General features: G+C 37.8%; 1 protein-coding gene across 1 annotated transcript in view; it reads right to left on the minus strand.

The window, feature by feature from the left end:
* The window catches only part of LOC133619822 (transmembrane protein 230-like), a 43,300-nt gene extending 39,231 nt beyond the window's left edge, over positions 1-4,069 (minus strand). Inside the window, exon 1 of the mRNA XM_061981086.2 lies at positions 3,934-4,069. Within this exon, the coding sequence (XP_061837070.2) occupies positions 3,934-4,040 (107 nt within the window). The 5' untranslated portion in view covers positions 4,041-4,069. The remainder of the gene's footprint in view (positions 1-3,933) is intronic.
* Between the last annotated feature and the right edge of the window lie 10,407 nt (positions 4,070-14,476).

A 14,476-nucleotide genomic window follows, 5' to 3' on the forward strand; every position in this document is an offset into this window, starting at 1 on the left:
GGCAGTATAAGTGTCCACATAAGCGGCCATAAAACCCCAATTCAGTAGTGTACACAATTTTGGAAATAAGAGCTAAAAGGTGCTGTCCACTCATGTGGCCACTAAGCCTTTATAGGTTTTAATAATGATCTGGCAGCAGCCAGCGTCATCTCACAAGACCCTCGGGGTGCCGTGGATGTCAATCAAGTGACGTCTTACTGAAGATTGCTGATTTTTAGATCTATTTTTTTTAATGCCTGGCTGGCTATCGACTGACACACCCTCCGCCATCGACCGGTAGCTCGCGATCGACGTAATGGGCACCCCTGCTGTATGGTAATGTCAAGGACGCATACACAGCCACTAGCCCCTCTTGGACGGTCTGATCACAACCTTGTTCATCTTCTGCCACATAACATCCCTGTGGTGAAAAAACAGCCACCACAAAGGAGAAGTGTGATGCAGTGGCCGGAGGAGGCATGTGAGCAGTTGAGGGACTGTTTTGACACCACAGACAGGGAAGTACTCTGCAGCCCACATAGAGAGGACATGGACAGTGTGACTGAGTGCATCACAGGATATACAAACCCTGTTTCCATGAGTTGGGAAATTGCGTTAGATGTAAATATAAACGGAATACAATGATTTGCAAATCCTTTTCAACCCATATTCAATTGAATGCACTACAAAGACAACATATTTGATGTTCAAACTGATAAACATTTTTTTTTTTGCAAATAATCATTAACTTTACAATTTGATGCCAGCAACACGTGACAAAGAAGTTTGGAAAGGTGGCAATAAATACTGATAAAGTTGAGGAATGCTCATCAAACACTTATTTGGAACATCCCACAGGTGTGCAGGCTAATTGGGAACAGGTGGGTGCCATGATTGGGTATAAAAACAGCTTCCCAAAAAATGCTCAGTCTTTCACAAGAAAGGATGGGGCGAGGTACACCCCCTTGTCCACAACTGCGTGAGCAAATAGTCAAAGAGTTTAAGAAAAACGTTTCTCAAAGTGCAATTGCAAGAAATTTAGGGATTTCAACATCTACGGTCCATAATATCATCAAAAGGTTCAAAGAATCTGGAGAAATCACTGCACGTAAGCGGCATGGCCGGAAACCGTGACCTTCGATCCCTCAGACGGCACTGTATCAAAAACCGACATCAATCTCTAAAGGATATCACCACATGGGCTCAGGAACACTTCAGAAAACCACTGTCACTAAATACAGTTGGTCGCTACATCTGTAAGTGCAAGTTAAAGCTCTACTATGCAAAGCGAAAGCAATTTATCAAAAACATCCAGAAACGCCGCCGGCTTCTCTGCGCCCGAGATCATCTAAGATGGACTCGTGCAAAGTGGAAAAGTGTTCTGTGGTCTGACGAGTCCACATTTCAAATTGTTTTTGGAAATATTCGACATCGTGTCATCCGGACCAAAGGATGCAATATTTTTATTCTCATTGTTGCTTTTTATTTTTATTCTATTGTAATATTTTTCTATTTTGTTTCCATTTATACCCCCATTATTTACTTTTTATTTTTTTAAATCTGATCTCAATTTTGTACACTGCTGCTGGAATTTTAATTTTCCTGAGGGAACTCTCCTGAAGGAATCAATAAAGTACTATCTATCTATCTATCTATCTATCTATAAACAACCACAGTTGAAGAACAAAGGGCTGTACACCACAAAGAAATAGAGGCAAAGGACAGACTAAAAAATAACATTTAAAACAGAAGTAAAATACACATTGAAAAAGCAAATACAAATTACCCTAAGAACAATTTGTTAGATAAAAACAGTTAAAAAAGTTAAGTTAAAAGCAGTTTAAAGTCTCATGCTGGGTTAAAAGCCAGTGAATAAAAATGGGTTTTAAGAAGGGTCTTAAATATAGCCAAAGAAGGGGCCTGTCTCACATGGAGAGGGAGATCGTTCCAGACTTTGGGACCCGCAACAGAGAAGGCTCTGTCCCCTCTGAGCTTTCACTTTGTTTTGGGTACCTCCAGGATCAGTTGACCTGAGGGACCGGGTGGGGGCATAGAGGTGGAGCAGCTCAGAGAGGTACGGTGGGGCAAGATCACATAAGGATTTAAAAACGAGTAAGGTCATTTTAAAATGGACTCTAAAGAGGTAAGATGAATTAAATGCGCTGACAGTTCATTGGTCCTGACAAATGAATTGCACTGAGTGGAGCAGATCACCACTCCAAGATGGCGGCCCCGCGTCTCGTCAGCGCCAGTAGGCAGTCGCACTCGATGCTGCGTCTACTTATAAGATGTCTATGGTATACATTACATAGCATCTGGCCGTCATGGTGTATGTTTTGGCAAGATGACAACTCCTGATGTAGGTGTTTATTAAACCCCCCCCCCCCCCCCCCCCCCCGACCCCAAAAAAGGAACAAGCGGTAGTAAAATGGATGGATGGATGGTTCTTATTTATTTCAGTTGTTAATCAATACTTGTTCATTCTGTCATCATACATGAAAACGAGTGGTGTATGCACTAACACAAACTATCTTTAAGTTTAAACGAGTTAGTATGAGTAATAATAGTATTATTATTATTATTTCCAGACGTGGGTAGTAACGCGTTACATTTACTCCGTTACATCTACTTGAGTAACTTTTGGGATAAATTGTACTTCTAAGAGTAGTTTTAATGCAACATACTTTTACTTTTACTTAAGTATATTTATAGAGAAGGAACGCTACTTTTACTCCGCTACTTTTACTCCGCTACTTTTATCTACATTCAGCTCGCTACTCGCTACTGATTTTTATCGATCTGTTAATGCACGCTTTGTTTGTTTTGGTCTGTCAGACGGACCTTCAAAGTGCCTGCCTTACTGGTGACGTTTCACTTCGTTCCACCAATCAGATGCAGTCACTGGTGACGTTGGACCAATCAAACAGAGCCAGGTGGTCACATGACCTGACTTAAACAAGTTGAAAAACTTATTGCGGTGTTACCATTTAGTGGTCAATTGTACGGAATGTGTACTGTACTGTGCAATCTACTAATAAAAGTTCCAATCAATCAATCAAAAGTGTGAAGGAAAAAAGATACTTTTTTATTTCAACCGTACATCCCGTCAAAAGCCTAAAGACTGACTGCACAGTTCCTGTCTTCACAATAAAAGTGCCGCTCCATCGCGCCTGCGCTTTCAAAACAAGAGTCTCCGAAAGCCAGCGCAAACAAGCTAGCAAGCTAAGGAGTTTGACGCCAATATATTTCTTGTAAAGTGTATAAAAACGAATATGGAAGCTGGACAAATAAGATGCCAAAAACCCACCACTTTCATGTGGTATTAGACAGAAAGGAGGAACTTTTCTTCTCCTCCATTTGAAAACGTGGACGTTATCATCACTACTGTCTGATTACAATCAACGCAAGTCATCAGAATCAGGTAATACACCAACTTATATTCTAGTCTTCATGAAAGAAAGGAATCTATATGTTAAACATGCATGTATACTCATTAAAACACCTTTAACATGTAAACAAAAACAGCAAAATAAATACATATAAATTATATACTGTATATATCAATGTATATGTATATATATATGTATATATATATATATATATATATATATATATATATATATATATATATATATATATATGAGTGTGTATGTTACTCATCAGTTACTCAGTACTTGAGTAGTTTTTTCACAACATACTTTTTACTTTTACTCAAGTAAACATTTGGGTGACTACTCCTTACTTTTACTTGAGTAATAAATCTCTAAAGTAACAGTACTCTTACTTGAGTACAATTTCTGGACCTCTGATTATTTCAACAAGTTAGTTAGCGCTAGCTGACTCAACCCGGTTAGCATCAACAACTTCATTAGCTGCAAGATTAGCTTCGTGACTAGTTTTAACTACCTGTAAAGCGAGGTAAATGGTCAAATGTGTGAGGAGAGTGAGTTTCACCTCTTAGTTCCCTCCGCCCGTGGATTGTATGTCTTCAACTGAGGTAGAAGAGCCGTACAAGTCCGTAAATGTTCGACGCCATCTCTACGGCACCATGTTGTTGACATCCGCTGTATGCTGTCGGCGACTTCCTCATTTAGGCGCATGCGCTCGGCTACTTCTTCATTTAGGCGCATGCGCACGGGATATGTTTAGCTTTTTGAGCATAGACATCTACTGCCTACTGGCGCTGACGAGACGCGTGGCCGCCATCTTGGAGTGGTGATCCGCTCCACTCAGTGCAATTCATTTGGCAGGGCCGATGAACTGTCAGGGCATTTAATTCATTTTACCTCACTGAATACCACTGATTTTTACGCGGTTTTTTGTCATACGTGTAGCTATGATAAAGGACATATGTTTTGGCGTGTTTCATTATTCATAGTTTGCTTAACAGTAATAGAATATTCTTATATGCAATGGTGACCAGGCGTCCGAGATCAAAACTGGGAATATAATCCCAGGGAAGGGGGGAAAAAACGGTCAGCTATTTTTAAATTCAAGAAACAATATGATTAGGTTACCGGTATGTATACAAATGTGTACATCCTACATAAACAATGTATGAATACATTATATATATATATATATATATATATATATATATATATATATATATATATATATATATATATATATATATATATATATATATATATATATATATATATATCTTAGGGACCTATAGACTGTATCTCTGTTGCTGCAGCAGCAGGGAGTTTATTATGTCTTGACACTTTGTATGGATATTTTGTATTACATTCTTCCCTTAAATGATCATGTTTACAGTGACTGTTTTGTATGTATTTTTTATGTATGTCGCTTTGGATAAAAGCGTCTGCCAAATACTTCAACATAAACCATACTTGCCAACCTTGAGACCTCCGATTTCGGGAGGTGGGGGGTGGGGGCGTGGTCGGGGTGGGGCGGGGCGTGGTTGGGGGCGTGGTTAAGAGGGGAGGAGTATATTGACAGCTAGAATTCACCAAGTCAAGTATTTCATACACACATACATATATATATATATATATATATATATATATCTACATCCTGAAATTATGCAAACAAAACTGTGTTTAGATCATTGATACTTCAAACTTGCATAAATAAATCTTAAGGAATATAACATAATTTGGCTTCTGAGAGTTTCAAAATGTAATGAATAAAATGCTAAAGTTGTTGATAAACAAGCAATTATTTTAATAATTAAATATGGTCATTTTAAATGAATTATTATGATAATTCAAAATCAATTATTTCAAATATGTTTATTTTAATGTATAATTCTATGGCTGGATGTAATAAGGAGTCAGAAAAAAATACAAAGAAAAATACAATTAATTTTGATGTTTTTAGCAAAATATAATAACAATTTATTTATTATTAATTTTTTTTAATTAATAAATATATTTATTTTTAGGTAAGATAAACATAATAATACAATTTATCTCTAGTCTGGATGATTTATTTCTTGTCACCCTCGTCATGAAAAAAGGCTGTCCTCACTCAGGTCCGCATGGAGTTGGAGGGGGCGTGGCTTCCAGCTCCGGCTGAAAATCGGGAGATTTTCGGGACTATATTTGTCCCAGGAGGTTTTCGGGAGAGGCGCTGAATTTCGTGAGTCTCCCGGAAAATTTGGGAGGGTTGGCAAGTATGACATAAACATATATAAACACCTGAAAGTCTTTATATCACCTAAAACCACCAATCTGTTTCACTGGATTCAGAATTATTATTATGGTTACTATTATGGTCATACTCTTGTTTGCTCGCGGCTACGATTTCAGTACTATTGAAGATCTTTGCTCCTTCTCAACTCTGTGGTAATATTCTTTTCACAAAATACAACCAATAGTACGTTAATGTTAAATCTTACTTGTGAAAAGTAATCCCCCGATTCCTATTTTCAACAGTCCGCTCATTTGAGCAGGAAAACGCTGAACACCATCTTTGTTTTCTACCTGTCAAGTGTCAGTTTAGGCTGCTCGCCGGCTCTTCATCACCACTTCAAGATGGCGGCCGAATTTCTCGCGTCACAGCAGCCAATGCTGCGTCTACTTATAAGATGTCTATGTTTTTGAGGTTGGTGCTAAGTCATTTGCTGCCGCAGCAAACAAGTCAAATGGGGCAGGGCCGACATCCGGGCAACTGAGCTACATACGGGTTCTTCGAGCCATAGCAACCTGACTGGCGTTGAAAACAAACCGTCGCCATTACTCTTTAACCTGTCGACCTGCGCTGATTAAACCCGTCATTCTGCCTCCAAAATGCCAAAAAACTGTGTTGTTTTTGGTTGTGCAAACCACAACTGGAAACAGGGAAAACAAAGGTCGTATTTTGTTCTGCCAAAGCGTGCTAAAAGCCCACAGAGACGAGACAAATGGCTCGCAGCTTTACACCGGGAAAACGAGGACGGTTCTCACTGGAGTCCCCCAAAATCCCGGGTCGTGTGTTCGGATCACTTCGTTTCTGGTAAATATAAGGAACAAAAATCCACCTTCTTAACCACAACTTGGCTATACCGTCCATGCTAATGTTGAACCCGTTGAATTTTTACTGAATAACGTTCGACAGCTGAAGTTGTTGTTGTTGCACAACAATAACATACGGTATAAAGGCTATTTCCAGTAATTCAGCAAATAATAAATCATAATACTGAACTGAATTTGAATGAGCTCTCTACAGATATAATAAATATACAGATACTGGTAGCCACCGTGTCATCCTTATTATCATTTATCAACATACCTTGGGTGATTTAACAATTTTTATGTGATTTATTTGTTATATAACAACCGAAGCTAACAACCGACCTGGTGCGCTTGTGAGGTAGACATAAAGATTTCCAAATTCCATGTCCGGCCATTGTGTAGGATTATCAGTCCACGCATCTGCTGGAAGGCGGTAAGGGCAGTCGTTTAAAATGCCGTGAAACCTCGTTAAATGCCTTTTCTGTCAATGCTGTGTTCGCTGTGAGCTGGTTTGTTTTCAACGAATTCAATATGGCGACCGCGTTGCTAGGGGATTGGAGGGCGGAAGTGACGTAGGTCCGCCCTCGCCCATGTAAAGAGAAAAGGTGCAACGACACTTTTTTCTTTAAAGATGTCATTGCTTAAAAAATAACAATTAAAATCAATTCCTTACCATTATTACTATGTTGTCTGTTACCATTGTTGGTATATTCATTCTTCCTACATTGATACAAATTATTGTTACAGTGTAATAATTAGTGTTACCTGTGGTAATGCCACTATTATACAACATTTGTATTATAATCCTTAAAGTAACAGTAAAACGCAATGGGAGAACTGGGGGTGGGATTAAATTAATTATCTTCTTCCCACTCTCTTTCAGGCAAAACTGGACAATCAGGCATTACATACTGTACATTACCTTTTGCACTATATTAATTTATATTATTATGTGTTATCAACTTTGTACTTTTTGTTATGTCATTGCCTGAAATGAATAAATAAATGGAAAAAAATAATAATAAAATAAAATGTTGTTATGAAATATTGGTAAATGGTAAATGGATTATACTTGTATAGTGCCTTTCTACCTTCAAGGCACTCCAAGCGCTTCGACACTATTTCCACATTCACCCATTCATACACACCCATTCACACACTGATGGCGGGAGCTGCCATGCAAGGCGCTAACCACGACCCATCAGGAGCTAGGGTGAAGTGTCTTGCTCAAGGACACAACGGACGTGACTAGGTTGGTAGAAGCTGGGGATTGAACCAGGAACCCTCAGGTTGCTGGTACGGCCACTCTCCCAACAAGCGCCACGCCATCCCTTTTTGACCTATTCGAGGCTCCAATTACTTGATATTATATATTACACTTTGAAATATTTTTTTGGGGGGTTATACTTGATATTTTAAGTTTTCTATAACTAAAAAGGGCCCAAAAAAACCTGTATAATTGACAGATATATCTGTTGAAAGTAAAAAATAAAAAAAAAACACTTTTATGAGTGGGCCCTTTTGGATACCCAATAATTTTAGTGGGATTTTTTGTTTTTAGACTTTAAATGTCCAGGATATGTGGAATATGTTGAAGATGGAATGGTTTGAATTGGTTAAAAAATGTGGAAATGGTAGAAGTTTGAAAAATGGCCAATTCATTTTGAATGGGAAAAAAGGTCCTGGAAAACCTGGAATTTTGGGAAATCTGGGAATTTTTGGAATTTGTCAAGGGAAAGCCCACGATTCTCGAATAGGCTGAACAGTTTGAAGTTGGAACGGTTTGAGTCGGATGAAAAATGTGGAAGGTAGAGCGTGCCAAAATCTGGAAAAGAAGTAGAAAAATATAAACCATGTGTGAATGCAGTGGAACATTCACAATTTTTTTTTTAAAAAGTGCATTTTGTTGTTTGCTGTGGTAGAATCCAGGTTATTACTGTCAGAATAATTGTATATAAGTTATCGCACAACGTGTTTTCCCATTGGTTCAGGCTGCCCTGCGAGAAGACAAAAGCTGTCTTTGTCCTTATCAAGCAAAAGGCCTGCAGCTTGTAAACCACCACTATGTGCGATGGGATGCGACGTGGAGGTGTCGGTCTCCCTGATCTATTGGACAGACCTTGTCACGAAAAGCAGAGAGGGAGCAGACCTGACCTCGCTCTAGGCACCTTTTCTTTGAACTGTTTATGATCGAGTGCAACAGCTATTTATGACCACCTCCCCTTAGGAGCAGCTGCGTAATGTAATGTAATGCTATGTAACCAGAAAAGGCCCAAATACAAGTGGAGGCGTGGAACTCCCTCTACTTATTTGGAATAGAACATCCGATTACTATTGCTATTTGAATAGCTGCAATATTTTGTCAACAAAAGGACAGAAAAATGCACAACTGTTAAGTAAGGACAATATTTGACACTGTGAAGAGATAAGTGGTGTGAGAATGTATTTAAAATAAAGGCATAAAGACATATTGGATTCACTTTCTTTTTAAGATTGTATCTGGTCAGTAAACACCAGACCTATAATCAAAACCCACCGGTGTGACGTTCTTGCCCGTGTCATCAATATTAGTTCAGGATTTATTTTTTATCAGAAAGACACATTCCTAGCACAATTTTAATATTTACAGAAGGTTATTGACTGACGAATGTTATCTCTCCGAGCCAGCAGCAGCTGTTGGCAGCAGCTTGAGCTGCACCAGTTGAAAAATGAACCTTGTGGTTTCAAATGTGATCTGGGGTTTAACCGTCGCTGTCGTTAAACCTTTATTAACTGTCGAGGCCATTGTTGTTTGTGTAGAACCTAGAACTGCAATCTTTAAAGTCTTGTACTTTATGTTTTTTTTGGACAATAGGGATGTAAGTGTAACGGTATGCACCAAATTCTGGGTCCCAATATCAGAGGTGGGTAGTAACGCGCTACATTTACTCCGTTACATCTACTTGAGTAACTTTTGGGATAAATTGTACTTCTAAGAGTAGTTTTAATGCAACATACTTATACTTTTACTTAAGTATGTTTAGAGAGAAGGAACGCTACTTTTACTCCGCTACTTTTATCTACATTCAGCTCGCTACTCGCTACTAATTTTTATCGATCTGTTAATGCACGCTTTGTTTGTTGTGGTCTGTCAGACAGACCTTCAAGGTGCCTGCCTTACTGGTGACGTTTCACTTCGTTCCACCAATCAGATGCAGTCACTGGTGACGTTGGACCAATCAAACAGAGCCAGGCGGTCACATGACCTGACTTAAACAAGTGTAAAAACTTATTGGGGTGTTACCATTTAGTGGTCAATTGTACGGAATGTGTACTGTACTGTGCAATCTACTAATAAAAGTTCCAATCAATCAATCAAAAGTGTGAAGGAAAAAAGATACTGTTTTATTTCAACCGTACATCCCGTCAAAAGCCTAAAGACTGACCGCACATGAGGACGTTCCTGTCTTCACAATAAAAGTGCCGCTCCATCGCGCCTGTGCTTTCAAAACAAGAGTCTCCGAAAGCCAGCGCAAACAAGCTAGCAAGCTACGGAGTTTGACGCCAATATATTTCTTGTAAAGTGTATAAAAACGAATATGGAAGCTGGACAAATAAGATGCCAAAAACCCACCACTTTCATGTGGTATTAGACAGAAAGGAGGAACTTTTCTTCTCCTCCATTTGAAAACGTGGACGTTATCATCACGACTGTCTGATTACAATCAACGCAAGTCATCAGAATCAGGTAATACACCAACTTGTATTCTAGTCTTCATTAAAGAAAGGAATCTATATGTTAAACATGCATGTATATTCATTAAAACACCTTTAACATGTAAACAAAAACAGCAAAATAAATACATATAAATTATATACTGTATATATCAATGTATATGTATGTATATATATGTATATATATGTATGTATATATATATATATATATATATATATATATATATATGAGTGTGTATGTTACTCATCAGTTACTCAGTACTTGAGTAGTTTTTTCACAACATACTTTTTACTTTTACTCAAGTAAATATTTGGGTGACTACTCCTTACTTTTACTTGAGTAATAAATCTCTAAAGTAACAGTACTCTTACTTGAGTACAATTTCTGGCTACTCTACCCACCTCTGCCCAATATGCAAGACCCCTGAAGGGACCATCCAAACCCAACATTTCCATACTTTGGGTATTTAAAAAAAATGTTTTTAAGTTTTCCATATTTTATCTGTTGTACTGTTACTCATTTTTTATTTGAAAGTGCTATACAAATAAAGTCGGCTAGGCTCGGTTATTTTTTTGTTCATAATACTGCCTTTTCTTATTGTGCATATATACTAGTGATGGGTCCGGCAACACCGATGCATCGGCGCATGCGTCGAGCTCATGGAGCGAAACCCTGTGTCGGTGCGCGTACCGCTTTTAGAAAGTCACGTGACCGATCATGAGCTGTTTTGGTCACGTGACCGATACGCGAACTGTGTCGCACTGACGCCTCCTCTGTGCCCTGTGAGCGGGTCTTTTCTACAGCCGGAGAAATAATAACTAAGAGAAATCGTCTAAAATGTAATACGTCGGAAAAACTTTTTTTTTTTTTTTAATAAAAATGTGTAAAAAAATTAAATTAAAAAAATTCCCAGTCCACAATCATCCACAACACGTTCTCTTAGATTTCCATGTTATGATACATGTTCACATTATTTATTGACTGTATCTAAAAAAGATAAAAATATATTTTTATTTAAATGAAGATATGAAATAATCCTAAATGAAATACAATGACTTGGTTTATATTATTGTATATACTAGGGCAGGGGTCACCAACGCGGGGCCCGCGGTCACCAGGTAGCCCGTAAGGACCAGATCAGTCGCCCGCTGGCCTGTTCTAAAAATAGCTCAAAGAGCAGCACTGACCAGTGAGCTGCCTCTATTTTTTAAATTTGATTTATTTACTAGCAAGCTGGTCTCGCTTTGCTCGACATTTTTAATTCTAAAAGAGACAAAACTCAAATAGAATTTGAAAATCCAAGAAAATATTTTAAAGACTTGGTCTTCACTTGGAATAAGCGGTAGAAAATGGATGGATGGATGGGTCTTCACTTGTTTAAATAAATTCATTTATTTTTTACTTTGCTTCTTATTACTTTTAGAAATACAATTTTAGAGAAAAAATACAACCTTAAAAATGATTTTAGGATTTTTAAACAAATATACCTTTTTACCTTTTAAATTTCTTCCTCTTATTTCCTGACAATTTAAATCAATGTTCAAGTAATTTTTTTTTTTTTTTTATTGTAAAGAATAATAAATATTTTAGCTTCTGGTTTTTCGACGAAGAATATTTGTGAAATATTTCTTCAAACTTACTATGATTAAAATTCAAAAACATTATTCTGGCAAATCTAGAAAATCTGTAAAATCAAATTCAAATCTTATTTCAAAGTATTTTGAATTTCTTTTAAAATTTTTGTTCTGGAAAATCTAGAAGAAATACTGATTTGTCTTTGTTAGAAATATAGCTTGGTCCAATTTGTTAAATATTCTAACAAAGTGCAGATTGGATTTTAACCAATTTAAAACATGTCATCAAAATTCTAAAATGTATCTTAATCAGGAAAAATTACTAATGATGTTCCATAAATTATTTTTTTAATTTTTTCAAAAAGATTCAAATTAGCTAGTTTTTCTCTTCTTTTTGTCGGTTGAATTTTGAATTTTAAAGAGTCGAAATTGAAGATAAACTATGTTTCAAAATTTTATTTTTTATTTTTTTCGTGTTTTCTCCTCTTTTAAACCGTTCAATTAAGTGTTTTTTTCATCATTTATTCTCTACAAAAAACCTTCCGTAAAAGGAAAAAAAAATGTACGACGGAATGACAGACAGAAATACCCATTTTTTTTATATATATATACATTTATTTATTTAGCTATTCTTGTTTAAATCACACTTACGTGTAACTTACAAATGACAATATATTTATTTATTTAAGTGTGTATCAAACTGGTAGCCCTTCGCATTAATCAGTACCCAAGAAGTAGTTTTTGGTTTCAAAAAGGTTGGTGACCCCTGTACTAGGGCATAAAACCAGTGTCAGTTGAGTCGGTCCATAAGTTGCCTGTAGGGATTTTTAATGTCCAGCAGATGTCAGTATTTAGTGACACAGTATCGACACAGTATCAATACAGTTTTGCAATGTGTCGAAACGCTTCATGACGCCTCATCAACCCATCACTAATATATACTTATTTTACCTGTTTTATTATTTGTATTATATATTATCTCCTGTGTGTTTAGTGTTCATTTTGGACAGCAAAGAACACATTTGATTGTACTGGGAAACTGTGGAGGGGGGCGTGGCCTGCGGGCCTGCCACGGAACGGGGTGTTGCCAGGACCGGCCTCGAAGACAGCGACAGGTGCGTAGATGGCCCAGGTTGGGCCTTGTTATCTAATCACCTGTCGCCTTTATTAGCAGCAGCCGTGATGAGACGAGTAGTTGGAGTTGGAGGTGCTGCTGAGCAGACGCAGAAGGAAAATACGTTGTGCTGAAAAGCAGAAAGACTTGCACTATTTATGAAAATAAAACAAGTGTTATACCTGGAATACCTGGCTCTCCTGGCAGTGTGTGGTGGTCTGAAGAACCCACTAGAGGGCAACCTCTACAGAAACTTTCTTCCCTGCTATGCACCTGACAATTTACATTTTTACTTTTTAAGTGTAAAAATAAGTGAAGCACTGTTAACAGTACAAGGCAACAACATTAACATCATGTTAATATGAATTTAATATTTTGTTAGGGTTTTTTTTTTTACAAATGGAAATACTGTATTGGAGATGCTATTTTCCTTCTATGAATTGTGTAGATCAGTGATTTTCAACCACTGTGCCGCGGCACACTGGTGTGCCGTGATATATTGCCTGGTGTGGCGTGGGAAATGATGCAACTTCACCTAATTGGTCCAAAAAAATATTTTTTGCAAATCAATAGCCTGTGCTGTGTAGAGCTTGGCAGGGTAACCATGTAATACTCCATATCAGTAGGTGGCAGCAGGTAGTTCATTGCTTTGTAGAAGTCGGAATGCGTCGAGGATGGTTTGTCGTGACCCCAATAGGCAGAGCACAGCGAGAGACAGCGTGCAGGTAAAAAGGTATGTATCGCTTAAACCAAAAATCAACAAAAGGCCAGTCCCGCTAGGAAAAGGCACTGAAGCATAGGGATGGCTATGTAAAACAAAAGTAAAACTGAACTGGCTACAAAGTCAACAAAAACAGAATGCTGGACGACAGCAAAAACTTACAGCGTGTGGAGCAAATACGGCGTCCACAAAGCACATCCCGTACATGACATGACAATCAACAATGTCCCCACAAAGAAGGATAGCGTACGCACAACTTAGATAGTCTTGATTGCGAAAACAAAGCAGCGGCGGGCAATAGCGCTCAAAGGAAGGCACAACACCAACAAAACAGGAAGGGTCACCAAAATAACAGCGCAAGACAGGAACTAAAGCAATACACAGGAAACAACAACAAACTCAAAATAAGGCACGACAACCTGGTAGAGTTTCATTTTTTAACCTTTTCTGCTGGTGGTGTGCCTCCGTTTTTTTTGGTTTTTTTTAAATGTGCCTTGGCTCAAAAAAGGTTGAAAAACACTGGTGTAGATGAAGAATATTTTTGGTTTGTCGTGTCCAAAAGAAATGTACATGAAATATAAATGTAAGAAGCAACAATGCTTGTGATGAATGTGGGACTCTTTATGGAACGTAACTTCTGCCCCCTGCTGGTCCATCTTTTGTAATAAATGCCTCCAAAATCCAAAGAAAAATCAATGTTGAACGCCTCTCAGGTACGTGCAGTAAGTGGAGGTCTCAGCACCTTACATGATGCTGGTTCATCACATTAAAGAAGTTTAGCCAAAAAAAAATAAAAAATAAAAGTACTTTCTTCATTATAATCAATATAAATTATTTATAGACAAATGTGTTGTGTGGGCCATGAATTAAGGCTGAAACGGTTGACTGCACAAGCACTTAATTCCAGCT

Source organism: Nerophis lumbriciformis, linkage group LG20 (assembly GCF_033978685.3).
Source record: "Nerophis lumbriciformis linkage group LG20, RoL_Nlum_v2.1, whole genome shotgun sequence".
Taxonomy (NCBI): domain Eukaryota; kingdom Metazoa; phylum Chordata; class Actinopteri; order Syngnathiformes; family Syngnathidae; genus Nerophis; species Nerophis lumbriciformis.